This window comes from Sebastes umbrosus, chromosome 12, assembly GCF_015220745.1.
Source record: "Sebastes umbrosus isolate fSebUmb1 chromosome 12, fSebUmb1.pri, whole genome shotgun sequence".
Lineage (NCBI taxonomy): Eukaryota > Metazoa > Chordata > Actinopteri > Perciformes > Sebastidae > Sebastes > Sebastes umbrosus.
In genome coordinates, this window is record NC_051280.1 from 12,727,064 (window position 1) to 12,754,668 (window position 27,605).

General features: G+C 39.7%; 1 protein-coding gene across 2 annotated transcripts in view; it reads left to right on the forward strand.

Moving 5' to 3' along the window:
• The window catches only part of neurod6b (neuronal differentiation 6b), a 5,680-nt gene extending 1,539 nt beyond the window's left edge, over nucleotides 1-4,141 (forward strand). For both annotated transcript variants that reach the window (XM_037786298.1, XM_037786299.1), the window contains one exon: nucleotides 350-4,141. In XM_037786298.1, coding sequence (XP_037642226.1) covers nucleotides 350-1,253 — 904 coding nt within the window. In that variant the 3' untranslated portion in view covers nucleotides 1,254-4,141. The remainder of the gene's footprint in view (nucleotides 1-349) is intronic.
• The last annotated feature ends 23,464 nt before the right edge of the window (nucleotides 4,142-27,605 follow it).

Sequence of the window (27,605 nt, forward strand, 5' to 3'; positions counted from 1 at the left end):
GTCAACAACTTTTGCTTTGGAAACAAATGTCAGTCTGATTTCATTTTAAAGAAGATGTGCCACAAAAAAACACAAATGTAGAATAATTTGTTAAAGAGGCAGGTTATATATATATTCAGTCTTGTTTTTTTTCTTTGGTCTCCAAATATAAATGATTTCACTTGTTCCCAAATCTTGTGTCGACATAAGGCAGAACAAACAAAAAAAAAAGTCAACAACTTTTGCCTCTGACATCAATGCATGTATGTGTGTGAATGGGTGAATACTGACATTGAGTGGTCGGAAGACTAGAAAAAGCAGCTATATAAATGCAAGCCCATTTACCATTTACCATTTACCATTTGGACAGGTCCAACTCCGACATGAGGGACGCCGAGGACGACATCTCCGACAGGGAGCTGGAGGAGGAGGAGGAGGAGGAGGAGAGGGATCTGGAGGATGACAGCGAGCTCCCTAAGAAGAGAGGCCCGCGGAAGAAGCGTGGCAAGGAGCATGACCGGTCTAAGGTGCGTCGCCACGAGGCCAACGCCCGGGAGCGCAGCCGGATGCACGGCCTCAACGACGCGCTGGAGAGCCTGCGCAAGGTGGTGCCGTGCTACTCCAAAACTCAAAAACTCTCCAAGATTGAGACGCTCAGACTCGCTAAGAACTACATCTGGGCTCTGTCGGAGACCTTGAGTGCTGGGAAGAGACCGGACCTGCTTGCATTCGTGCAGACTTTGTGCAAAGGATTATCTCAGCCCACCACCAACTTGGTGGCCGGTTGTTTGCAGCTGAACGCGAGGAATTTCCTCACGGATCACAACGGAGAGGTGATGTTCTCCGGCAGGTCGCCCTACGACGCCATGTACCCGTCGTACCCGGGCTCAGACGTGCACACGCCTCCGGGACACAGCGCGAGCAGCTTGGACACGAGCAGCAAGCCGTTCAGACACTACAGCAGCTACGGTGGTAACTACGAGCCCTACTACGAGAACCCGTCTCCAGAGGGAGGCAGTCCGCATTTCGACGGCCAGCTGAGCCCCCCGATGAACTTTAACGGGATTTTCTCCCTCAAACACGACGACCCGCCAGACTACGGTAAAGCAGGCGGACACTATGGCATGCGCTACTGCGGTGCGCCAGGGCGCGCGGCTCTCGCGCACAACTCCATGTACCGCGTGGCCCCAGAGGGCCGGTTCCCATACGACCTGCACGTCCGCAGCCAGGCCTTCCAAGCACAAGGGGAAGTTAATGGCTCTTTCCACAATTAATCAATTAATCAATCAATCAAAGCTGGACAAAGTTCAAGTTTCGATGCAATTTTCTCCACACCTGCAGATGTCTGAGAGTGGAACGACATGGACTCCAGACACAGTTGATGCACTGCAAAAAAAAAAAATGCCCATTTTTAACAAGTCGTTTTTGTGTTTGAATATTCAGTCTTGTTTTTTCTTTGGTCTCCAAAATATGATGATTTCACTTGTTCTCAAATCTTGTGTCGACATAAGGGGAAGTTAATGGCTCTTTCCACAATTAATTAATTAATCAATCAAGCTGGACAAAGTTCAAGTTTCGATGCAATTGTCTCCCCCTGCAGATGGACTCCAGACACAGTTGATGCACTGCAAAAAAAAAAATGCCCATTTTTAACAATTCGTTTTTTTTTTTTTTGAATCTTCAGTCTTGTTTTTCTTTTTCTTTTTTAAAACATGGTCTCCAAATATGATGATTTCACTTGTGTCGACATGAGGCAGAAAAAAGGTCAACAATTTTTGCTTTGGAAAACAAATAAGATGAGTTCAGTCTGATTCATTTTAAAGAAGATGTGATGGCTCACAGCCACATATTTTGTTTCCAGTGGGAAAAAACACAAATGTAGAAATGGACTCCAGACACAGTTGATGCACTGCAAACAAAATGCCCATTTTAAACAAGTCGTTTTTGTGTTTGAATATTCAGTCTTGTTTTTTTTTTTGTTTTTTTAAACATGGTCTCCAAATATGATGATTTCACTTGTTCTCAAATCGACCATAAGACTTTGCTTTGCGAACAAATGAGATGAATTCAGTCTGATTCATTTTAAAGAAGATGTGATGGCTCACTGCCACATATTTTGTTTCCAGTGGGAAAACCACAAAATGTAGAATAATTCGTTAAAGAGGCAGGTTTTGATCCAATTGTTTACAGTGTATGTGTCTCTTTCCACAATTAATTAATCAATCAAGCTGGACAAAGTTCAAGTTTCGATGCAATTTCCCACCCCTGTAGATGTCGAAATGGACTCCAGACACAGTTGATGTACAGCTACTTATAATTGGAAAAGGATGACATTTTTTTTAGAAAGAAAACATGAAAATGTTGTATCCCCAAAATAAATGTCTGTAATTTGTTTCCAATTATACAGTGAACACAAACAGAAAAAAATACATGCCAGGAGGGGGAGAAAAAGATAAAAAACAGAGAGGGATGTTCTCATGTTGGGTGCATATTGTTTTAGTTTGAAATAAACATGCATCCACAGAGCACTTTGTTGGATGCAACCATGGGACTTGTAGTTTTTAGTTACTGATGACTTCCACCTGTATGTTTCTCTATACGTTTTTTTGCTGGGTGACTGTTGAGGATGGGATTGTGCCTTTTTGAAATGATTTGTCGTTTTTTTGCAATGCACTGCAAAAAAATGCCCATTTTTAACAAGTCGTTTTTTGTGTTGAATATTCAGTCTTGTTTTTTTTTTTTTTTTTTAAACATGGTCTCCAAAATATGATGATTTCACTTGTTCTCAAATCTTGTGTCGACATAAGGCAGAAAAAGAAGTCAACAATTTTTGCTTTGGAAACAAATGACATGATTTCAGTCTGATTCATTTTAAAGAAGATATACACATATTTTGTTTCCAGTGGGAAAAAACACAAAATGTAGAATAATTCGTTAAAGAGGCAGGTTTTGATCAAATTGTTTACAGTGTATGTGTTTGTTAATGGCTGTATACTAAGATGATATAGTGAACAATTAATTGAATATTTCTGCTTATTTATTTAAATCAGGTTTCCCAGCAGTCAGTGAAATGATTTTTCGTGGAGAAATAAAAAAAAAATCAGCTAAATGAAACAACAGGAGAAGAAGAATCTAAAGACGTTTCACCTCATCAGGGAAGTTTTGCTGAGACATGATTGGAAGTTCACAGAGATTCAGTCGGTTAGCAATAAAAGTCAATTGAGCTATGCAAGGCAGCCAAATGCAATCTTTGCTTATACAAAAATGCTATATGTCTATTTCCTCTCACAAGTTGTTTCTCATAATCTAATTAAAATGATGACAACTACACAAAATTAATTATATATTAAAAAAAAGCCAGTTTGGAGATGTGCACGTGTTTAGGAGACCTGATGATGATGTCATCTGAACTGGTCCTATAAATACAGGAAGTTGTGGGGAAAAAAAGTTAAAAACTAAATGCATTTGTATTTTGGAGTAAATAGTGTGGTAACGAGGTGAATGTAAATTATTATTGTAATTTATTTATTTATTTAAGCTTATTTATTATAAGTCCGTCAATTTGAATGTGGATAATATATTATTAAAACAAATATTGTAAAATTCAAGTGTTTCTTTTTTTTTATGTGAATTCCCATACATTTAAAGTTTGTTTATGTTGTTGTATATTTCACTGCAGCTGGAAGGGAATTGGATTTCTGTGTGAGGTAGAACAAAATGTTTCAAAACTATATTGAAACTGAACAACATGCCTTAAAAAAAAAGAGATGATGACCATCAATATGCAACGAAATGACAGTTTTGGATCGTTTGATGTGAACTTTTTACACTTCCTGTTCCTGCTGAAGAGCAACTGTGATGCACTTCATGTATTTCTGCACAATGTTGGTGACTGTACTCTCATAAATTCTGTTGATTTTGTAACTTTACCCGAATGATGGATGATTATTGGATAATATTCTTCATTTTTATTTATCTTTCTCTCTCTCTCTCTCACACACACACACACACACACACACACATGCTCGCACACTCTCTCTCTCTCTCTCTTATACACGCACGCGCACACTCCTGAAAACTCGTTATGGATCGAAATATTCGTGAAATAATGTGTTGATGTTTTGTGATGTGTTTGTCGCAATAAAATGAGGCTGTGAGAGGCGTTATGTTGCAGCTTTCTGTGGAAATGATCGACAGTAGGAAGAAAAAAAAATGTTAGATTAATAAATTAAGATAAAAAAAACGCCCTGGGCGTCATTTTATTTATTTAGTTATTTTGTATTTTAATAATCTTGCATAACCTCTGAATTTTGGGTGATATACAAGGCCTTTTGAAATAGCAACATAAGTTGCGAATATCTTTTTTTACTTCTTATTTTTTTTCTTACAATATGTTAAGTTTCAAATGCATTTTATCAATCATTTTACATTACTATACAAATGTGTTAGCTTCACTTAAATTGAGAGTTTTAATTAAACAGTTAAAAACATAAACCTGAGAGGAAATCTAACGCAGAGTTTTGATATTGTTTATCTGAAAGAGGCTTGTCGATATAATGTGATTTCATTTCAGTCGATCAGCTGATTTGTGACCAACATGCCCAGGAGGTGTTGGGTGTCAGCCAGAGATCCCAGTCCTCCCAGTCCTCCCAGTCAGGAGACAAGTGGATCTCCCAGGAGATGTTAAAGTTGCTCCAACTCTCTAAATGGACAACAATAAACAAGTTTATTTTTTCAGTATTTAAAAAAAATAAATCCGTTTCACTTTGCTTTCCTGCTCGTTACACGGTCCTAAACATCCGCATTTAAATGACACACCTATATTTTATTTATTAGGTGACTCGTGAAGGTTTTACGCACCGTTTACAGGGCGGAAGGATACAGGACTATAATCTCATATAATCAGAGGAAGAAAGATCAAGTCGATGTTAATGAAATGATGAGGAGAAAGTAATTAGTTTGTGTTTATATCGGTGTTGATGATCACCGGCTGGATGAACTGGTTTATACTTTCACTGCTTGTGTTTCACTTTCACTTATAAAAGCACTGCATTCTCCTGTATATGTTATATATATACATATATAACATCATCATTCAAAATCTGGTGAAAACAGCAAAATTCATCATTTTTGATCCAGACTCCCATCATTGCAAAAACGTTGAAAGAATAAGTGCACACATGACAGATGCTGATGATTTAAACATTTGGCTCAGGTACCAACTTTATCCAAATCCAATTCATAAATTAATTCTAAAACAACACAGGACAATTCATATAAAGCAAAACAGAAGAAAACAAAAGAAGCTTAAGCTGTGACCGATGGAGTTCTGATGGCCGATACAGCCACTTGTATAAAAATTAAATTAAAGTTAACAGCAAAAAAACCCCAAAAAAACCTCTAAGGACATAAACAACCTTAACAACTTCCCTCAAATGTCTGTAATGAACCAATTGTCCTTTTTTATAAAATGTTGTATTTGGTACGTTCAAGGAGATGACTGACGTGAGAAATAGTGTGTGGTCTATGGGAAAATCAGATAACTGAGTTTGAGAAGGGGCTTGGAGGCTTGTAGCTGACTGTATTTTTTTAATTATATATATATATTTTTTTTAGGTTATTTTTGGGGCTTTTGCCTTTATAGATAGTGACAGTGATAGTTCTGAAAGGGGGAGAGAAAGAGGGGATGACATGCAGCAGCTTCAGAGAGAGGAGGGAGACAAACACATGTGCATGACTCTACAGTATATTTGACAATTTGAAAAAACATAAAAACTATATTTTTAAAGTCCTGTCAAAGAAGAAACTTATTTCAGCATTTATTCAATTCTGTAGAAGCTGAATTAGACAGCAGATTAGGGGTTGCAAATCATCTGTAATCTAATGTTAAATCACATCTTCATATTTGTTTTTTACAGATGAACATAAAATTAAGCAAAAGCTTTGCAAACATTTGAACTATAATGTAATTGTGGATAGTTAAAAGAGCAACAACAGCAAAAGGAAAATCAGAAAACACAAAGTTCAGCCTATATGGAAGCTTCTCGTAGGAAGAAAGAATCCGTTTTAGAGATCATAAAACCAGCACGTACATTGCACAACATCTCCTTTTCCTCTTCTGTGGATGCAACTGCAAAGAATTTCAAACTGTGTTGGGACTCGTGCTGATTTAGAAATCAATGCTGCTTTTTGTGAATTGTGTTTCCAGCTGCCAAGACAGGAATATCTGTGAAATCACAAATTCAACTTGTAGAAGAAAATAAGAAGAAACATTGAGTTTTTTGGGTTTTTTTTATTGAGAAAAGGTCTTGTTTTCTCATCTTCATTCCCTCACTCATCCCTCTCTCCCTCTATATCATCATAAAACTAGAAGACCGGGTTACTGGAGGTCCCTTTGGGGCCCTAAAAGCTCCTCTTTAGCCCCCCATCCTTCATCACCAGGCCTTATTTATCCCATTCACTAAAATTCTCACCATGTCATCATACTGCTTTTTCTACTGTGTGTGTGTGTGTGTGTGTGTGTGTGTGCGTGTGTGTGTGTGTGTGTGTGTATGTGAATATATGTATGCATGTGTGTGTTTGTCGGAGGAGATTTAGATCCCTCTTGGGGCCTCACAGAGAGGCTGACGAGGGTGAGGAGGAGTCGAGGAAGGGTGGGGGTGTTTCACGCCCACAGGGTCCACAGGGTGGCGTGCAGCAGTTTAGCACGGGGTCAAACGTGTACACGTACCCCTACATTCATGCAGCTCATTAATCTGTGTGGAAAAGAGAGTGCGAGGGGGAGAAAGAAGTATAGTGTGAGAGAGAGAGAGAGAGAGAGAGAGAGAGAGAGAGAGAGAAAGGGAGCATATGGCCCGGCTCTGTGTGGGAGGTGAAGGACAGGAATGGGGGATATATATCGTATAGAGGTGAATTTGCAATCCGCGATGTTGTGTCGTAATTAGTGCAAAACAAACACCGTGTTTCTATAGGGACGTAGTTGCAGAAGGACACCTCGGAAGTTGAAAAAAGTTTTGTGCAATCACTTATAACACAACTGCATCTTTATATCTATTTTATTTTGTGATATATTATGGTAATTTATTGTAATCAGGAGCCTTTTTCCATGCAATGTCTGAAAATCCGAGCACCAGTCAAGAAAAAAATGAAAATAATGTTCCCCGCCACGTCGGCAAGCATCCTCAAATTTCGTGCCATTCCCAAGCCCCAGATGGTGTGGGATGGGAAACGTTCCCCCATTAAATTCCTAATAATCATTTCTCCTGCGGAATCGAGGGTGGTGGCAGTGGGGATGGAGGAGGGTGGGGTGCGAGTGTGTGTGTGTGTGTGGCTTGGAAGTGAGGATTGGGTTGGTGGGTGAGGGGAGTAGAGGGATTTGGTGTTTTAATTAGACAGATTTAAGGAGCTGAACCCCCCCCCTCTCAACGTGTGTGTGGAGGAGAGACTCACTCACATTCATTTATGCTTATATTTCTGTGCGTGTGGGCGCATGTGTGAAAAAATTACACATATGAGTAAAGACGTGTGTGTGTTGCAGGTCACGGCAGGGCTGATGCTGCAGCAGAGGAGGCCTGACACTCCAGTACTATGGGCCAGGATCTCATTAACGTGTCAGATTGGTGGATCAGTCTCTCTGGCAGCCGGCCCGGCCTCTCACAGGAAGTACTTTCTCTCTATCTGTGAACTTGGCACTGAGAGGTTAGAGAGGGTGGGAGGGAGGAAGATGAGGGGAATATATTGGCCTGAAGGAGAGAGGAGAGACAGAGGCATTAATTATAATATTTGGTCAGATTGGATAAATATTGGGTGAAGGATTGTGGTTTAAGAGCTGCTTTTATCCGTCGGGGGAAATTAATGAGTTGTGAAACAGGAGTCCTGATTTCCGTGGAACGAGAGAGTCAGACCAGCTCCTGCAGTTGCACTATTTTGGAGGTGGAGATATGCTAAGTATGTGACAGGAGCATCTGTCACTACATCACCTTTGTGCGTTGTGCTCTTTGTCTGCTCCAACTGGGTGTGTGCACGTATGTGTGTGTGAGGAAGTGTGTGTGTGGCTACTGGCTACAATATGAGAGAGTATAGGTTGGCTTTTGGAGCAGGTGGGAGGCATACAGGGGTGTGATCCTCTGACACCCCAGCAACACCCTATTTCAGGGCACACTGAGAGACACGGGTGCTACTGGGTGAAGTGGTATCGATTCCCTCGTCTGTGAACATGAGCATGTGGTAGCCATGACTACACTGTGGTGTGTGATACATAGATAGATAGGGCAGGGAAAAAAATGTTGACTTTTCCTTCTAAATACATGAATTCCACAAGTTAAAAGAATAAATTGAACATGAACAACTTGGTTTATAATTGAGTTTATATTGTTATGATACACTTTCACAGTTAAGTGAACAATTAAGTGTCTCATTTCATGGATGAATTGATGAATTGACATTCCTGTCTCTGGTAGCTGGATAGACAATCTCTGAACCCATCAGCTATCGGTCTGACGACAGATAAGCCTCTGGGGGCAAGGGTTATATTTCTAGGGTTCCAGTGTGGCCAAGCCAAGACTTTCTTTTCCGTGCGCTGCTTGTTGTTTGCAGTCCGATTAGCAACTTGAGATACTTGAGATGTGGAGTTAGAGTTGAGAGACGACGTGTAAGTAGCCAGTTTACAAGCTAAAACAATAAAAAGTTAAATCGTCGTCATCGGTTCGGCCATGGACCGTTTACCTGCATTCAACCAAAGTCTGTTCCAACGTGATTGGTCAGTACTACTACAAACGGAAACCAAAACGCTTCCGATGCCAAAATCTCATGAATGGAGGATCTGTTTATAGAAATTATCTGATGGCTGAATAGCTCGTTAGCTAGTCCATAACTTAGTGGACAATAGGTGCTTGCTTTATTGATAAATTGATGCAAAATAGATAAATCTTTTTTTAAATTTTCCTTACATTCATTAAAGCTAGGGTTGGTAATCTTAAGAAACTAGCAAGAGTACGCTAGATTTAAAAAATCATCCGACCGAAAAAATGCATCCTAGCGTTGCCAACTCTTTTCCATTGAAAGCAGGGTGCCATTGTTCCGACGGTCCATTATTCTGAAACCCCAATAGTCCGAAAAATATCCCAACAGCCCGTTATCATGAACAGTAGCAAATGGCTAATTACTATGCAAAATGACGTCATCGGACCTTCCTGGTTGCAATATATATTTTCCTACCATGATGAAGGCATGACACGCCCTACTATGCCTCTGGTTGACTCATCTTGATATTCTTACCCTTAACCTAACTAATCTCACTCATCATGCCTAAACCTAAAGGAAATGCTAGTTCGCTTGCTCTATGGGCCCAAGCCCCCGTGAAGAGCATTGGGCTTTGAAGCCAATAGTGGCCAAACAGTGGAATTACAACTTCCGTGCCCGTCATGTGATGCCATTGGGCCCAAAAATACTTTTTCCCATAGCATTACATTGGGAAAGAGATGTCTGTAACTCAACGGCAATTTTTTTTAGGTAAAACAACTTCCTATTACGAACACTTGAATAGCCCTCATTTAAATTGGGTCGAAAAAGTTGTAAAATGCACTAATAGCCAATATGTTCTTTCCTCCGTTCATGTGAATGAGACCCAGACCGCAGCTGGGAGGCGGAGTTAAAGGAAACACTCGTGCGCCTGCTCTATGGGCCCAATGATGTGGAAGCAGAGCAGAAGATTCGGGTAATTATATATCTGGCAGTTAAACTTTTTTGTCTTCATGCGCCTCTGAGCGACTTTCATGAGACAAAAAAATAAGTTGTTGAAAGTCGTGCTGAGCCTCATAAAAAAAATGGAAAATTATGTCTATGTACTGTTTACTGTAAACTGTGTTGGATGTTGTTTACGTACATTAAGTCCAACCGTGATGTTTTTCCTAAACCTAAAGGCAAATTCATACCTTCCGTGTCCGTGAGGGTCAGCTTTGGTCTGCATGATGTAAATGTCATCATCCACCCATGTCTGGGAGGGTCAGCGCTGATCTTGGACATCACCACCTTGGACCTCCTGCTCACCTGTTCCCACTTCCCCATTAGTCTCACTGTTTATTGTAGCCTCTTTCTTTTGTTGGTGCATCTTTCGTCATTCATGGAGTTTTGTCTGCCCGTTACCTGCCTGCATTCTGGACTCTCAGCCTGCTTATGTCTGTGTTCAGGTCGTCCCTCTCTGTTCTGCTCTCCAAACTGTGACAATAGCAAGGGCGTCGACTGGGCATGCTCCAGTTTCGCTCCGTAGTCCAGTTGGTGACGTATGCACCTCTAGCTCGATCATTTGCCAAGAAGAATAAGAAGATAACAAAGTGGATGCTTGTTTTGAGACAACAGAGAGGCAAATTAATATAATTTGTCAAAGCCAAATGGTGTTGAACTCCTGGCAAACAATGTTACGGTGCATTGCAGTTACCAATTGGAGTGGTGTCTGGATTGGGAAATGCGCATGCGTGGAACGCCAGACCGATGCGAACCCCCAATTGTAGTATGAATTGAAACAGAACATGCAAAGTATGTCTGAGGCTTTACTAAATGTTTTTTTTGCCTAAAAATAACAAACCGCGACCGTTTCACGTTAACGATTTGGTGATAGATGACACACGAAAAAACTGTTTCACAGTGAAAATGCGTATCATGACACGCGGAATGTCCTTAAAAGTGGTGTGTTATTTATACGCCTATGAGATCACGTTGACCCTGTATGAAAACATACTTTGTTTATTTGTAAATTTCTCTATCATTATTTTTTTGTCACCTTCATGAAATGTGCAAGTCCAAGTTTGTGGCAAATGGGAGGATTACCACTTCAATACTTTTCTACGTATTGGGTGTTAGAGTTAGAAGAAATTACACATAGGTATAGGTAGGTAGGAAGGTAGGAAGGCAGACAGATAGAGATGGCCTCTGACCCTGTCAGTGCTCTTCCTGCTGTGTTGTGTTTTTCCTTTTGCAGCTTGCCTGCCGGTAGAGATGGGCAGAGCCATCTAACGTGATGTCTTGCTCCTGGGCAGGCTGGACCGAGGGTATTTAGGCTGCCTTAACATGGTAAGAAATTTCCTCTTCACTTACTCACCGCGAGGTTGGGCCTTGCAGAGGCAAAGCTCAGCGCAGGTATCATCAAAACATGCGGTAGGAACGCCATTCAGTGTTTCTAGGCAACAACAGTTGCAGCTGTTATCTCATTGGTTGCGCTTTGAAAGGTCAGTGGCAACCAAGGTCAAAATTGAAATAATTTTAACTTTTAGTGCCGCGCTCGCAGGTAATTTCGGGCAGTGTGCCACGCCAAGGGTAGCGCTTCACTATCACAGACACCACTGACAGACTACAGATTCCTTTATCATGTTTTTGTCTTAGTTTCAAATAAAATATGGTTTAAATTACATTAAATCTTATGTCTTTGTCGAGCTCACTGAGCTTGGGCTGTGACAAGATAGATAGATAGTTAGATAGATAGATAGACAGATAGGCAGACAGACAGACATCAGTACCTTTCCGAAGCTCCACTGACACTAATGTTCTACCACCATCCACCACATTCCCATTTGGAAATGAGAAATCACCAACATTAAACATGTAAGAACAAGTAGGAACTTTCTCGGCTCATCTAGACTAATTATATAGCGCTTTGTGAGGAGTCATTAGGTCCATAATTAAGTATCTATTAGTATGGAGAAAGAATCCATTCATAATATCGATACTAAAAGGACTTACTGCTCTTTCTTAACTATTAACGTATTGTTTCATAATCACTCCTCCTTATGATTAATAAGAATCTTGATCGACCATCAAATATCACTCAATTCAGATGAGGTAACCACTGTAGTGCCACCTTTCATTGAGTGCAATGGAGGCAAAGTTTAATATAAAAAATCTCATTTTGAAGTATTTTCTCTTCACTGAGCAGGATTTGTCTGTAAAATAACATTTGGTACACAAGCATCAGCTGGCAACAAACAACAATGTGCATCAGCAAAATCCAATTAAATGTGTTTTCTTTTTTTTACAGAAGAGAGTACTATACTGTGCAGTTTACATTGTAAGACATGCAGATGCACATTGGGAGATTTTTGTGGTCTGTAGCAAATGTCCCAACCTGGCATGGAGAGTCATCTTATCCAAGTATGATCTCTCTACTGTAGAAGATCTTCGCGTTTCTTTTTAGTATTCTAGTCCATTCTGCGCCATCACCAATCTGTCCCATACTGCCTTTCAAGCATTTCCTGTGGGACTCATGCTGTGTTCGCAAGGCCTCCCTCTCCCCCTCACACACACACACACACACGCACACACGCACACACACACATGCACATACTGTGGTGACTGCAGAGGGAAGTGAGCTGTCTGCGGAGGGTTGGATTCTTGGTGCCGGTCCAAAAATGTGTCACTCGGGACACGCATGGCCTGCTGGAGGCAGGAATTCTGTCGCTAATGGGCCCCGCAGCCGTCGGCACCACCTGGGGATATGGGAGACGGGATGGATGGATGGGGGAGGATGGGGGAGGGAGGGAGGGAGAGTATGCAGCACAATGCGTTCGTAACAAACAGGAGGATGGGGTGTGTGTATGTGTAATATGGAAATTGAGTGATCTATCTATCTATCTATCTATCTATCTATCTATTTATCTATCTATCTATCTTTCTTTCTTTCTATCTATCTATTTATCTATCTATCTATCTATCTATCTATCTATCTTTCTTTCTTTCTTTCTTTCTTTCTATCTATCTATCTCTTGCAGCAATTTATCCATGAAATGAAACACTTTATTGTTCACTAAGCTGTGAAAGCAGCTTGAATGCATTTTTTTTAAAATTTTAAATCTGCAGCAATAAAAAGAGGAGAGTTTCCCATATTCTATCAGATATAAACCAAGTTGTTTGCGTTCAATATGTTCTTTGAACTTGTGGAATTAATGTATTTAGAAGGAAAAGTCAACATTTTTCCCCGCCATGAAAGACAGCTTATAAAAAATGTGAAGGCATAAACAGGCAGGGCAGGTGTTGACGATGCAAATGAAACGGATGACAGATGGTGAGCTTCGCGATTGCTCACTGTGCAGATAATGGATGGAGGTAATCAAATTCCTCTGAGGCTTTGGGACTTTCTTCAGAACTTTCTCATCAATTGCACCATCAAACAGTACCGTCGTCAAATACATCCACCCCCCCCTCTACCTCAAACGAAGGATACAAAGAAGTTACAAGATTTTATTTTCTGACGGCCGAGTTTTGCAGCTAAATGTTGAAAATACACTTTTGCTGTTAATGTTTGTGGAACTGACAGACACAAGATCACGATCGCGTCAAATCCAGGTGTCCTTTTATCGTCATACGTGTTTATGTGCATGTTTGTGTGTGTGTGTGTGTGTGTGTGTGGCTTAGCAGGGGATCAGATGACAAGTTTTTAAATTGTACTGCAGCTATTATAGAAAAGCAACAATCACATCAGTAGGCCAACAAAGCAAGTCTGCAGGGGAGAGTCTGCTGTTTCCATCCGTGCAAACCCTCCTTTCATGTTCTGTCATCGAAGCTTTCATAGATGTATTCACTCGAGCTGCGAGAGTTGTTGTTACTTCAAAAAGGAGGATCACGAAAGCGAGCATCTGATGTGTTTTTTTCGTATTTTTCACTTGAGGGAAACAGGCTGTAGTTGTGTACATTTCCCCGTCAGTGTGGTGACAGCCATTTGATTTTCATAGGGCCCAGTTTGAAGGTCAGTTTAATGGTCCATTTGTGTTTTGTATTCGTCGTGCTTCAGTGGAAGCTTCAAAACAAAGAGGGTCAGACGACGCAATAAACAACATTTCCTTTTATGACTAAAACATGTCAATAAAAATGTCTTCTATTAAGAGTGGAAACTATTTGATCGCACAACTTATTCTATCAAAGCCTTTCTGGAGAAATTAATTTGCAAACTTGGCTTCGTTGTTATCAGTATGAAAGACGAACACTGTTCACGCGTCAGACGAGACTTGAAAATGCCAATTCTGTATCAGAAAAGCATTTTCCTGTCACAACACTCGAGAGCGGCATATTACTGCAACAATTCTCTTTCACACTTCCAGCTATGATAACAGCTTCAAGTGTCAAACATATGTCTGCAGAAAAAGCGTAGGAGAAAGTATCACAGAGGCAAAGGGAAGAAAGTATGCTCAATATCACAAGTTTTTTATGTGTCAGGTAATGCTTTTTTTTTTTTTTTTAATGCCTGTTTTTCTTCAATAAATGTGATAATTGCTAAATCTCAGGACAGCGCACCATATTGGTTATGTTAAAGGTGCAAAAAAAGCATTTGCTTTGCATTCCTTTTTATGTTCGTATGATACTGGTGCAGCAGTTTTCTGACAGGCTGGTGAGTAACCTGCTGGGACGTGTCTCTTTCTAACACCTACATTGGAGGAAAACTCTATGATGAGAATGAGAAACACATTGTTAGAGAAATATCCAGCACAAGCCTCCGTAAAATAAGTTTTCCTGTTGTTCCGTGCCCAACCAGATCAAGGGCACAAACAGCCAAGTGAGTGTAATTAACTTTTTCCAAACTCATTTAGATAATCTCTCCCTCAGTTACCTTAGCTTTGTGTGAAATTCCCAATTAACCATATCCCGGCGAAATCACAAAACAACGCCATGTGAAATTTCTTAATGAATTCCTTTGTCTCTGACTGGCACAGATGAGGCATGAGAAAGGCACATGTACGGCGAGCGTATTAGTTAGGCGAGCCCATGTGATGGTGCCCGTTCACGGCTGACGGAGCGCTGGTATCCTCGGGCATGGCTGCCAAGCTGCCAGTCTGTGCCGTCACACCTTGCTGCCTTTAAAGATTGCCCTGCAGAGACGGGGAGGGGGTACGGAGGGCCTCACGTTTTTAACAACGCACAGTCTGGCAACCCAGGAGGGTTTACGACTCAGGATCGGTGCCAAGAACTGCCCACCAGAGAGAAGGGGGGTGAGGGGAGAGAGAGGGGGGTTGGTGCAAGGAGATATGGGTGTAGAGCACACACGGTCACATTAACGCAAGGTATGTGTGCATGAATATGTGCATATGAATGCTTCCTCTACATCAGTGTGTGTGTGTGTGTGTGTGTGTGTGTGGCAGCTGTGTCCAATATTGGGGTGTATATCCAACAAAACAGGATCTCAAATCAATTCATCAGGCTTTCTCTGTGACATGTTAAGGGAAAAAGAAAAGTGTCTGCACATACAATGTCCTAGCATCATGCACACCCACACACACACACACACACACACACTTCGCCTTTTCTCAGTAATCCACACAAATGGCAGTGGATGGCAGAATGTAAATGAGCTGGTTATTACACAGCAACGTTCATCAAGCTGAGCTGGAAAGACTTCAATGGCCCTGATGAATATGCATGCAAATTTGTTAATTAAGTTAATTATTCTGCTGAAAATTCATTTGTCTTCCCAAGGACATTTCTGCGATGATTTTAACATGTTTCCACCATTAGTCATGCACGGTGCTATTGAAAATCACTTCTGTTCACCTTTTGGAAAGTTGCGGCCAAAAAGGGGGGAATAGAACACCTACAAATGAGGAGGAGGAGGAGGGACGAAGCAGGTAGAGGACAACATATCAGGGGGCGTGGAGTGTGGTCGGAGGTAGACGGCAGCTGGTGCAGCCTGAGGATAAGGAAGGGTAAGCCAAAAAGCACGGGCTGTAGGATATTAGCTCAGTGGGTAGAGCGTTGAGGAGTCAGTGCCAGGTCTGGAGGTCCAGTTCTCATCGGGACCATCCAAGCTAAAAATGTTTTCATTCACAGTCCTGCAAAGCACTTTGGACTAAAAACTATATGTGCTGTTTTATGATGTTATATGATGTGAGGTTATGTTAGGATGTGGACAGAAATATAACATCTGATGTCAAGGTTACACTCTTTGATATACAGTTTTATGAGCTAAATGAACGAATACGTAAATGTCCTGGGAATACGGTACAGCTGTTTCACTATATTAATGGCCTAATCTGTAATTGTACACATAAATTTAAGTTATATTCCCATACATAATGTCACGTTATGTTCCGTCATGTTATTTTATGTTATCTTGTTACGTGGCTTAACTAATTCATGATAAAATGTTATCGGGCTAAAATGATCCTGTTAATTCTCATCTGCTCTTTAAAACACATTTAGAGGATTGATATGTTAATCTTAATCTTAATACTAATTTGAAATAAAGGCAAAACAGTGGACATGAAGCTAAACCTGCAAGCATACCGGGGCAACGCAGGTCTCTTTATTATCAGTGTTTCAGGATCGTTGCTGGTGTTACTGTGTTTTATGTTCCACAATGTTTCCACTCTTGCTCTTAACCCCCTGAAACCCACGGGATTGCTATTCTGTGTTTCAGAGGATGTAGCAGGCTCAGTTTTAGAGCTATAGTGAAGATACTGGTATTATCTAAAACTAAAAAAGGAATCCTAAGTAATCCATTGGTACGAACCATGTCATTTTTGTCGGGACGGAGGCTAAATAGCTTGTGGATCCAATGAGCCCAATTATATTCATGTGTGATGATGGCCCAATAGTAGCCATTTCATATAGTGAGACTATTTTTTTTTTTTATTTGACCTCACTGTATAAAATTACCTGCTGTGACCTCTATGATAATCACAGCATCATGAAACGTTATAGCCACAAACTAGAGACCTAGAGCATTCAGAGGATGGCTGGTTTTTCTAGGTAGATTAACAATAACGGGGTTTCTGAGCTGTTTCCAGAACAGAGGTGCTCGCCATCTAATCGGCAAAAAGATGCAATTCTTGCAGAAACTTCCAAATGTCAAAAGTTTTTTTATATCAAATCCCAGCATGTTTTTTTCTATGGTATTCCTCAAGGTCTCGATGTCTTAATGTGGTAATTGGAGGGGTTATTGATCATTTTTATCAATTCTTGAGTGGTAAAAAATGGTTCAATTTAGCACCAAATCTGTGAAATAAAAGGTATCAACTCAAAAATGCATACAACAACTCATGAGACATAATAGAGCATGGGGATGGCCACCATATACTATCATAATGTTCTAAACCCTTATACACTCTCACAATTAATTTAGATTAATTAATTAATTCATGTTTATATCTGATTTATGACTAGAATAACTTGACACACAGTGCTGGTGTCAGGTTCTCAGCTTTCAGATGAAGTACACCACTTCTATGTGACATCTACTGTTGACCTGCTATCTCCCCCTAAAGTCCCCCTGTACCCCCCTAAAAAAGACAAGAATGGGTCTATTGTGGGTCTCAGAGGGTAAAAGTTCTTTCAACTGGGCTTAAGCCATGAGTGATGATGTGTCTTGTAGTCAAATTTAGTTATATTGCTTATCAATAGTTATTTTTTTATCCATTTGTCTTTTACTGTGACAGTCAGAAAGTTTACATAGAGTTTATGTCTTTTTGCTCAAACTAAATATGGGTTGCTTCTTTTTTTTATCTATTTTATTTTTGCTGATTATTTTTATCATGTACAGGTAGGTAGATCTTTATTGTAAAAATTTAAATTGGGCATTAGGCTAAGCCTGCAAGAATGCACTGAAGCAACACATTTATCCGTGTTTCAGGATTGTTACTGGTGTTATTGTGTTATATATCCCACAATGTTTCCACTCTTTCCATACTTGCTGTTAAAGTAGTATCTTTTTTATTTTATTATATATTTCATCATGTAGCCCTTTATTGTGAAAATTTAAATTGTCACAATTAATCAATTTACGTGATTTGACCCTTCACAATGACTTCTCAATAACCTACACCTTTGCATCAATGTATGTTATGTTATTCCCTGACAAATGTGGACAGAAACATAACATCTGAAGTGAGGGTAAAACATTATAGAATTAAATAAAATATAATGGGAATTCAGCTATATCTGCTCATTGGAGGCCTTATGTATAATTCTTGGACAATAAATGTCAGGTATATTCTCATGTCGTGTTTCTAGTGTAATGTATGTTACATGATGTTGTCTCAAGGGCCTTGTCCTCGACAACAGTCCTTCTCTAATCATTGTCCTCAAAGTAATAAAAAAATATAGAAGAAATACAAGCAACGTTAAAAGTGAAAGTTTCAAAACAAGAAATGCTGTAGAAAAAAAAAAGTGAAGATACAAAATAAGCCAGATGGGAAAAATTTAGCAAGAAACATCAGGACGCACTGTTTGAAACATCAAATGGCCAGTCTTACAAGAGGCAGCTAAGCCTTTGCAGTAGGTTTAGTCTGAATATCCAGATGTTTGATTTGTTAATTAAGTCTCCATGGTAGTTAATCACTGTGTTTTTCTATCTGACAACAGCAGGTAAGAAGAGGAGGATGACCCTAAAATATAGAGATATGATGGTGTGGGATACACAGAGACAGGCTGCATTTGTTCTTTGTGGTGAACAACACACGCAGCCAAAAAAAGTTGCTGACTCAAAAGAAACCAAACAAACATGACAAACAGCTCTTCAGCTCTTTTGTAGAGACTAATTATCTTATCTATAAGTCTATGAGAGAGTCTTAATTCTTTGTGGCTGCAGATTGTAATCAATAATGTGGCCCAATAATAATGAAACAAACAGCATAATGCCAATACCCATGTACCCTCTAGTGGGGAAATGTAACACTGCAGTGGCAGAATAAAGGCCAAGATGCAGCATGAGAGGTGTTATTTTTTTGTATCTATCATCTTTCAAATTAACATTTTTTTAAGAATGTACTCCAAAACATGTCACCCTCCTGGATTCACAATCGCGCATTAAGATGTGTTTGTTCAGGTGTGTGTTAAACAGTGAATCTAATCCTTTTTTAAAACATTTTATTCCCATGACAAATTCAATCAGGATGAGGTGCATTAGCGAAATGTCATACATGCCAGTGTACGTCATACGAGGATTAAGTCATCTATATTTGTTCACTAAAACAGTTGTTTGTAATGATAAGGCTGACACACTTAATCGATTTGCACGCATTTCCCTGACAGTCCAGATTAACAGGCAATAAGGCTTTATTAGCAATATGCACAAAATACACGCACATTTACACATTTGCAAGGCATCAATTAAATTCACATATGGTTGGAGTAATTATCGTTACAGATAACTGGAATTAAAGGGGAGATATCAATGTGAAAAAGGAGGGCGAGGTGCCCTGGAGAAAAGAAGAGCAGGGAGTGAACTTTGGGGCCAGGGAGGGCTAGTAGCAGAGACTACATAAGAAAACAACAACAGCTGTTTAGCTTGTGGCTAAAAACAGGATGGAACAACAACATCATTTGCTAAGAAAATGATCCGGGGAAAGAGATTGTACTGACTCGAAGATATGAAATGGGATGCCTTAGATTGTCTTTGAGCTCCGTGGGGTGTGTTTTTTTCTGTATGGCTTTTTTTTTTTCTCTGTGGTTTTTGATGTTATTAATTCTTACAATAAACTTTCTGCATATTGTTTTATTTGCATATTAAAAACAAAAATCGGAAAAACTAATTTTTAGTCCTTTTCCCAACAGCTGACACTCCACAGCAAGGTAAGATGGGATCTAACAGAGGCTTGGTATATTCCATCTCAGAAATGCTGATGCGAACATGAAACTGTTGTCAGGCTATTAAATAGGCGTTATCGGTCGCTATAAGCACCATAGATGTGGGTCAATAGGGGCCTACCACACCCAAAAGTAGGTTTTATCATCTATTCCTATGGTAGATCATTAAAAGAAGGAATAAAAGAACACAACAGCAACCTCTAATGACCATAGTAATTAAGACAAGAGCAGAAGTGGAAGTCAGGAAGTACCAGAAGCAAACAAGTCGCCGTTACTGCGGTGGCGTCTCCCTACAATACGTGCGCTTTTGAATGCAAGTTATACAAGATGTGTAAAATGTTTTACTTTTACCTTTAGTTTCTATATAACGTTACTTTTGACAACAATAGGAGCCTCAGCCGTTCTCAGCTGCCTAACAATAGCCTGACGTGATGAAACAAGTAACGTCAGCTAAGTTAACACTGCTTAGCTAGCGTTAGCTAACGACGGTAGTGAACTTGTTAAAGGCACTGTCTCTGGGCACAAAATAAATTAGCTCAATCAACGAACTGTAGAGTTATTATGAAATATAACATTAGTTGGTCTAACTAGGTCACCCTAATGACCACAAAGTAAACCCGTTCTCACTCCCAACTCGCCAAATACCGCAATCTGGTAAGTGAACCTCGGCGTCAGAAACCGACACATGGAGGCACCCTTTAGCAACAGTATGTGATCACCAGGCTTTCAACTAACTCCAATGTCAACCCATCCGCGGCGTTATTCGACGGTCAGAGCAAATGACGTAGTATTAATAGCATGAGAGTCCACACAGGGCAAGCGGGAGGGGTGTTGGATGGGTCAAACACACACAAGACTTTCAACCAGGAGACTGGGGTTCGTGTCCTGTGTGAAACTAAAAGTAACGTTGACTTATTTTGTCACGTCAGTCATCAGTCCCATGAGCCACGTGAGTCGCTAGCAACTTTAATATTAACATCAACCACGACCGTTTCCTAACCCTGCCTAAGTGGTTGTGTTGCCTAAACCTAACGTCCTATGAAAACAGAAGTTTATTTTGAAAGGACACTATGCATGTAAGGAGAGTATATTGACATGCCGTCACTAGTCCGTCCAAAAGTAACACAAGAGGGGTACCCCGTGCGTCGGTCTCCGATGCCGAGGTGTACTGATCAAGCGGCGGTATTTGACGAGTTGGGAGTGAAAATGTGTTGGTTTGCGTCACCGAAAAGTGACGCCGAGGGGTCTGACAACGTGTCAGTATGTGATGAGTTGAGATGAGGACGTGTTGAAACTCCATGTGGGGTGGAGGTCGTGGGCGATAGATTGATGTCTTTGAATTCACAAGCGTTAAGTTTTGCTTTCACTTGTGAAATGTTATTTTAAGTCAAAACATGATTTTTTTCCCCAAAACTTAACTAAGTGGTTAAGTTTCCTGAACCTACATTTTTTTTAGTTTTGTTGCCTAAACCTTAAGAAGCCTTTTTGTTTGTGTTAAAAATGTAATGTAACATGTTAGAGCCATAGACTATATAAGAAGTGGACGTAGTCATCGTAACGTCAGTTGTCATCTTGTTTTTTTGCAACCAGAAGTGACACAAAAGGGTGTAGCTAAGTTGAATAAGACATTTTTTGCAACCAGAGGAGTTGAGGTTATGAGAGAAAATGGAAGTTTAAGGCACTTTCGCATTGACTTCACTTTTCAGATCCAAAGTAGCCCACTGATTAGAGTGGGTTGCTTTAATGGCCTGATAACAACATATGCAAGATTGTGGGATGGATGTACCCAAAACTGCATTATATAGTGCAATGCAGGTTTGAATATTCTCTATTCAGAGGTCACTGGTATTTTGACTGCATAAAGACACATTACAGACTAAAATACAGGTCATCATTATTGTTGACTTGTACACACAACTTTATTATAACTACAGTTTCCAATTTGTGGATACTATTACACAAACAGATAGTATTCGGCACAAAACGCTCTCCCAGTGCCTGCCAGAGAATGTGTGAGCACACCCGTGACTGCTCTGCCCTTGACTTGTATCCATTCATCCAAGCGTGCTGGATGGTTTAGTTAATTAAGCTTAATCTACCCCCAGAGACAGATATGAGTGCTGTTACAGTGGCCCACTGAGCTGTCCCTATACACTCTTCTCTGGACCCCCCGTGGAGCCATCAGGGCCGCGCTACTCAACCATGTTCAAGTACACTGACAGGGCTCTAAGGAAACACATAATATATAATAGAGTTAAAAGATTTGGACCACAGAAGAGGAACGAAAAAATGCTTTTGAAATGTTTTAATTACCGAAATAATACAGCTAAATTACTTAAACCGTTGGAATTTCTGGCGCACATAATTTTAAAGAAAAGCAACCAAAAGCACCTGGACTGTTGAGTTAGACATACTTGACTGGCTGTGATTTTAATCACAAATATGCAGTCTGCTTTTATTTTATTGATCCTGCTGCTGAGAGCTAATTTGTTTATTCTGCGTCACATAGACAAGGTCACCCCAGAGAGAAATACTTCCCTAACATATTGGCCAGGCTGATGTGTAAAACAAAAAAGAAGAAGAAGAGGGAATAAATTACCCAGATTCAGAATTGCTTTATCTGCAGTTAAAGTGGGTGCACAAGGAACATTGCCTGGTTAATTGGTGCTTGCACATAATGAAGACAGAGACTAAACAGGTGTGGACAGAAATATAACATCTGATGGTGAGGTAATACTGTTTGACATACACTTTGTAAGCAAAAAGATTGTGCTGGGAATACATTTATTTCACTTTTGAAGGCCTGATCTTTCATTTTTGGCCACAGAAACACACACACATGTATTGTATATTTACATAAATTAATAATGAACAATAAGCATCTTGAGTCTGATAGATCAAAATGTAAAACACAGACTTGTTTTTACCAACAACATAATCAAACATGAAACATTAACAGCATACAGTAATGTTAGATATAAATGTTGTTTGATTGTGCATTGAAATAGCTCAAATCATACTTGAATTAAATTTTGCACTTTAAAAGATATTGTATACAGTATGCATGATATCAATCAGTTACATGCCATTACAAGTGAAATTGTCCATCCTGTATGTAAAACATCAACTATGATCACACTGACATCAAAGCATGAGATTTAAAATGAATATTAACAAAATCATATTGTTTATTTTTGTTGCCATCTTGTGGGTTGATTTGTTCAGTGCAGTAAAATCATCATAACGTGATCTTAGGTGTTGATTTAAGCGAGAAGAACACAGTTACTTTAGTTATGTTTCCTAAATGCTTCATTTTTCAAGTCTCAGCATTTTTTTGATCGAATCCAGCCACTCAACTTCCTCTTTCTTACAAGCCAATATTGCAATAACCTCCTCTGATTTCCTGCTGACTGTGTTGTTTTTCGAAAAACAACACAGTCTAGGCTACAAGAGGAGTTCACTCCCCCGCATGGTTCATCAGTATCCTTGTTCCTGCCTGCTCTCTGTTACTGTCATTCTGTTGCAATTGACTGTTTGCTAAATTCCTCCCCCAAAAAGTGATTGTCCAATCGTAGCAGCCGTATCTAGGCAAGGCATGTCTGTCAAGCTTTGGATTTCTTTACATGTTTGAATGGCGTCTTTTTTGTTGTTTTACACAAAAGCAAAAACACAACAGAAAAACTCTAAGGACGGATAGACTGGTTGTGGAAGATTGACGAAAGACCCGGGTATAATTTTATACTCGGAAATCAAGTTTTTTTTTTACTTCATGAGCCACTGAGCAACTTTCATAGGAATGAACGGGGCCCCACTTTAAACGCTGTATCCAGTTCTCTTTATACATCCATTGTTTACAGATTAATGCTATCAGAGTTTAGGCTAACATTAGCTGTCCTGCTGTTTAATGGATTTAGGGAAATTTACACTCCAGCAACCGCAGCCGACGTTAGCCTACCTGAGGTAGCATTACGTTTGCCAAATAGCATCATATCGTTGAAAGCTTTTTCTCTTGTAACGCTAAAAGTGAAAACATGCTGTTTGAAAATTAGGCTACTGACTATAAACTCAGCAGCCAAACAACATGAAATAACACTGTTATAGGCCTATCAAATTCTAGGATTAGGGACTGTGATGCGTTTTTTTTGCGCCCTCAAATCCATTGTTGTCAAGACAGACACACGGCATTCCCAAGCGCCTGTATTTTTTAGGCCTTGACGCCTGCTTCCGAGATAAAAATAGTTAAATAGCTGCAGCGCGCACCGCATGTCATGTGACGAGGAACAGCCAATCACAGTCGGCAGATATCTTTTCTTTGTTCCGTAAATATCAGTCTAGGGTACATATATAGAGGAGAAGGTATCAAGAAGTATTATTTTAGTGCAGGGCTGGCCAGAGCTTTACAACCTGTCCCAAAGACTATTTTACTTGCTTCACTCTTTCTGTCCAAGAACGTCACAACATCCGGTTGAGAGGTCAGCCTAATAACTGACAGACAAATCGAGCGTATCAACAGTCTGCAGTTAAAAATGAGAACAATATTAATAACTGACTTTTGTCTACCATTGAAATGAAGGGTCCATTGTTTTAAAAATTACGGAGAATTTATCGTAAACTGCCATGCCAGAACAGAAAGCTTGGCGTAGCAACAGTAACTAAGGGGGACGGGGCTTAGCAAACAGTCATGACTCGTGAGTAATTACATCTAACCATACTGTATGGCTAAGTATGGTATATTAGAAATTCATAATCTTAAAATGTAGCCAGGCAGATATTTGGTTGTTGGTCACAGAGGTGTTTGGTCATGTGGAGGGATGATTGCCATTGAACTGAGTCTCTGACTCCCATTTCTTCTCTGGGATGAAGTGGCACATGGCATCGGGAGGTGCCTCCTAAACCTTTGTGCTCCAAATATATGAATCAGCGGGTTCAGGCAGCAGTGTAAGAAAAGTAGTGTGACAAAGATGAACTTTGCACGGTACAGAGCTGCGTTTTCCAGAACACCGAATGTCATCAAGGACATTATAAAGGCTAAGATATTGTATGGTGCCAAAGAAAGGAAAAAAACAACAATTAACCCTAAAATCAATCTTGTAGGCTCGCGATGTCTGTTCATCCTGCCCTGTTTGATAGTTACCCACATGTGGACACAGCAGAATGTAATGATAATGAAGGGTATGAGAAAGAAAAGGTCAATCTGCACGTAAAGCTCAAGTGGATCAAACAGTGAATAATGTACACATGTTTTTTCAATGAATTCGTGCCAGCCCGTGACCTCACTATTCACTGATACCTTAATGCTTACAGCAGCACATACCAGCCATATCACAAAGCTAGCCATGATGAGACAGAGTGTTTTGGTGGCCGGTGTAGACAGACACGAAGCACGGACCACGGCAACATAACGATGAAACATCATGGCGGTGAGGATCAACACGTAGCTGTTCATCCCCAGAATATAAGCCCCATTTACGACTCTACAGACCCAGTCCCCAAAGATCCAGCCATGGAGAAATTCGTAGGCAAAAAACGGAAGGGTCACAGTGAAGCAAAGGTCAGATATTGTGAGTTGCAGAAGCAAGATGTGAGATGTGGTCTTCCAAACCCGTTCCCTCAGAAGAGCCCACAGGAGGAAGCTGTTTCCAAGTATGCTGATGCAGAAGATGAGGATTAAGCACACAGCAGAGAAGAGATGAAATGCTGGTTCTATCTCTGAGAAGATTTCACTGTCATAGTCCGCAATATAGTCGTCATAGAAGACACTGTAATTGTAGCCACTGTAAAGGAGGTCCATTGTTGACGTCTTGTGAGGAGGTGACAGTAGCTCTGATAAAGAAATGAGGAGATGATGTTCATTCCTTACAATGCTTTTTAGAATCAGAATACATTTTACATTTGTGCACAACTCTTTATGAATAAATTAATTAATACATAAATATCCTGTACATGTTATTAAGTATTAAGCCTTTATTCATGGACATTTTTTTTGGGAGACAGAGGATATGGAATAAAAGTCACAAGATATTGACTGGCCGGTGCTTAACAATATGATAAATAATATAAATATTATACAAAAACGGGGCAATGCTTTAATTGAAAAACAGTTTCAATTTTTCCAACCTCCAGCGTGTTTAAGGAAGTGGAGGATTTTGCCAATTTTTGAATTGGCATCAGCAAATGAAACTCATGACAATAGAGCGCTCGAGGGATGACGTATTTTGTAGGCCGACCTGGGTTCCCTCGGCAAAAAGCCAGTGGGAGTTCAGCAAGATAATCTTCATAAATGAACACCACTTTTATGATTTTTTATAAGCGTAAATGCAATCGCCAGAAGTAAAAAGCTAACTATAAGCTATAAACAAACTACACCACGGGCGCATGAACGCGAGTATACACAACAAGGCCGTAAAGATGGTTGAGTTGCCATGATGACATTAGTCTCATTTAGCAACTTCTTAGCAACCGCCTTTTTTAAGAGATGTAAAGGCTTCAAAATTCATGAGTGGGATATTTACTGATGTATTTTATATCGAAGAACAAAACGTTAAAATCTCTTACGCTTGTGTTAACCACAGACCTTATTTCAGGCATCTCACTAAAAACCCATTCAAAAAACTCATTGACTTCCAGACGAAGGAACCAGAAGTGCTAAAATGCTAACTCATATCCAGGTTTTAGGACTCATTCCTGTAGCACTCCATATATTCTACAAGTCAAGATTAATGTTATTGTCATTCATACTATTCACATGGTAAGTGTACAGCAGAACAAAATTATGTCACATCTGGCTCACGAGTGTAAAAAAAGTGCTAACAAAGTAAAATGAATAAGTTAATTATATAAACATAGACAAAATAAAAATGTCACATAAAGGATAAAATTGCTTATATTGTATCACCTTGGATAACGTTGTCTATATTTGATGTTTGTCAATTAACGCTAATTCACAGCAGACACTTCATTAACATACACACACACAATGTTTGTCTATTCAGCATATTCTCAAGTTTCATTCAATATTCTCAAGTTTTGTTCACTGTTGTCAGACTTTTATTTTAGTACTAAGTAGGTCACCCTAAAATATGGAGAGCAATTACAGTAAATTTTAAGCAACTTACCCTGAACAACGTCTTGTGTTGAATTGCACTGTGGAGGAAAACTTGTGATATACTGTATAAGAGCAAAGTGATGGTTCCTCTTTTTGTTTCACATTCAGTCATAGATGCTGCAAATTCAAGTTTGAAAAACAATTGAATTCCCGCAACATGGGTGGTACTGCTTTTATAACATTACCCAGAAACAGCAGTAAGGGTTACTCAAAACAGAGACACTCCAGAACTTAAATTGAGTCATTTTCGTTTTATTGTAAAGCATGGAAATAATGCTAATAAACACGATACAATAACAAATTCCAAATGATCAAAAGCAAAATACTCATGAAAGGAAAATATTTTTTCATTTTCACTTGCACAACTTCTGAAAATGTTGAAGGTGAAAATATAGAATAATTGATCTGAATGATTGATATGAAAACATAAAGTAAATCACAGTTAATCAAAGTGAATCACATACAGTTATATTATCTATAATGCAATGTATAATCAATTTATCAGCATGCATTGAAAATCACATTAACACAAAGATACAAGGCTCATTATTGTTTTATTATAGTACAGTTTGGATGGAAAGGTGAGCATTGGATGAATTGATGGATGAAATACTGTACATTGCATATCACCTTTTATCACAAAGAATACATACTTCTTATACACTCAGTGGCTGGTGTATCAGGTGTACCTTATACTAGGTAGTATGTATTGGTCATTTGAGGTACTGTCGCCTTCCTGTCAGCTTGAACCAGTCTGGTTATTCTCCCCTGACCTCTCTCATAAACAAGGCGTTTTCGCCCACAGAGCTGCCACTCACTGGATGTTTTTTGCACAGTTCTCTGTAAATTCAACAGACGGATGGGCAGTTTGACCATGAAATGATTGTTGGTGCCAGAAAGTGTGGTTGGCGAATAGAAAGTAAAAGTAGATCACATTTCTTCCTCATTCTGATGTCTGAAC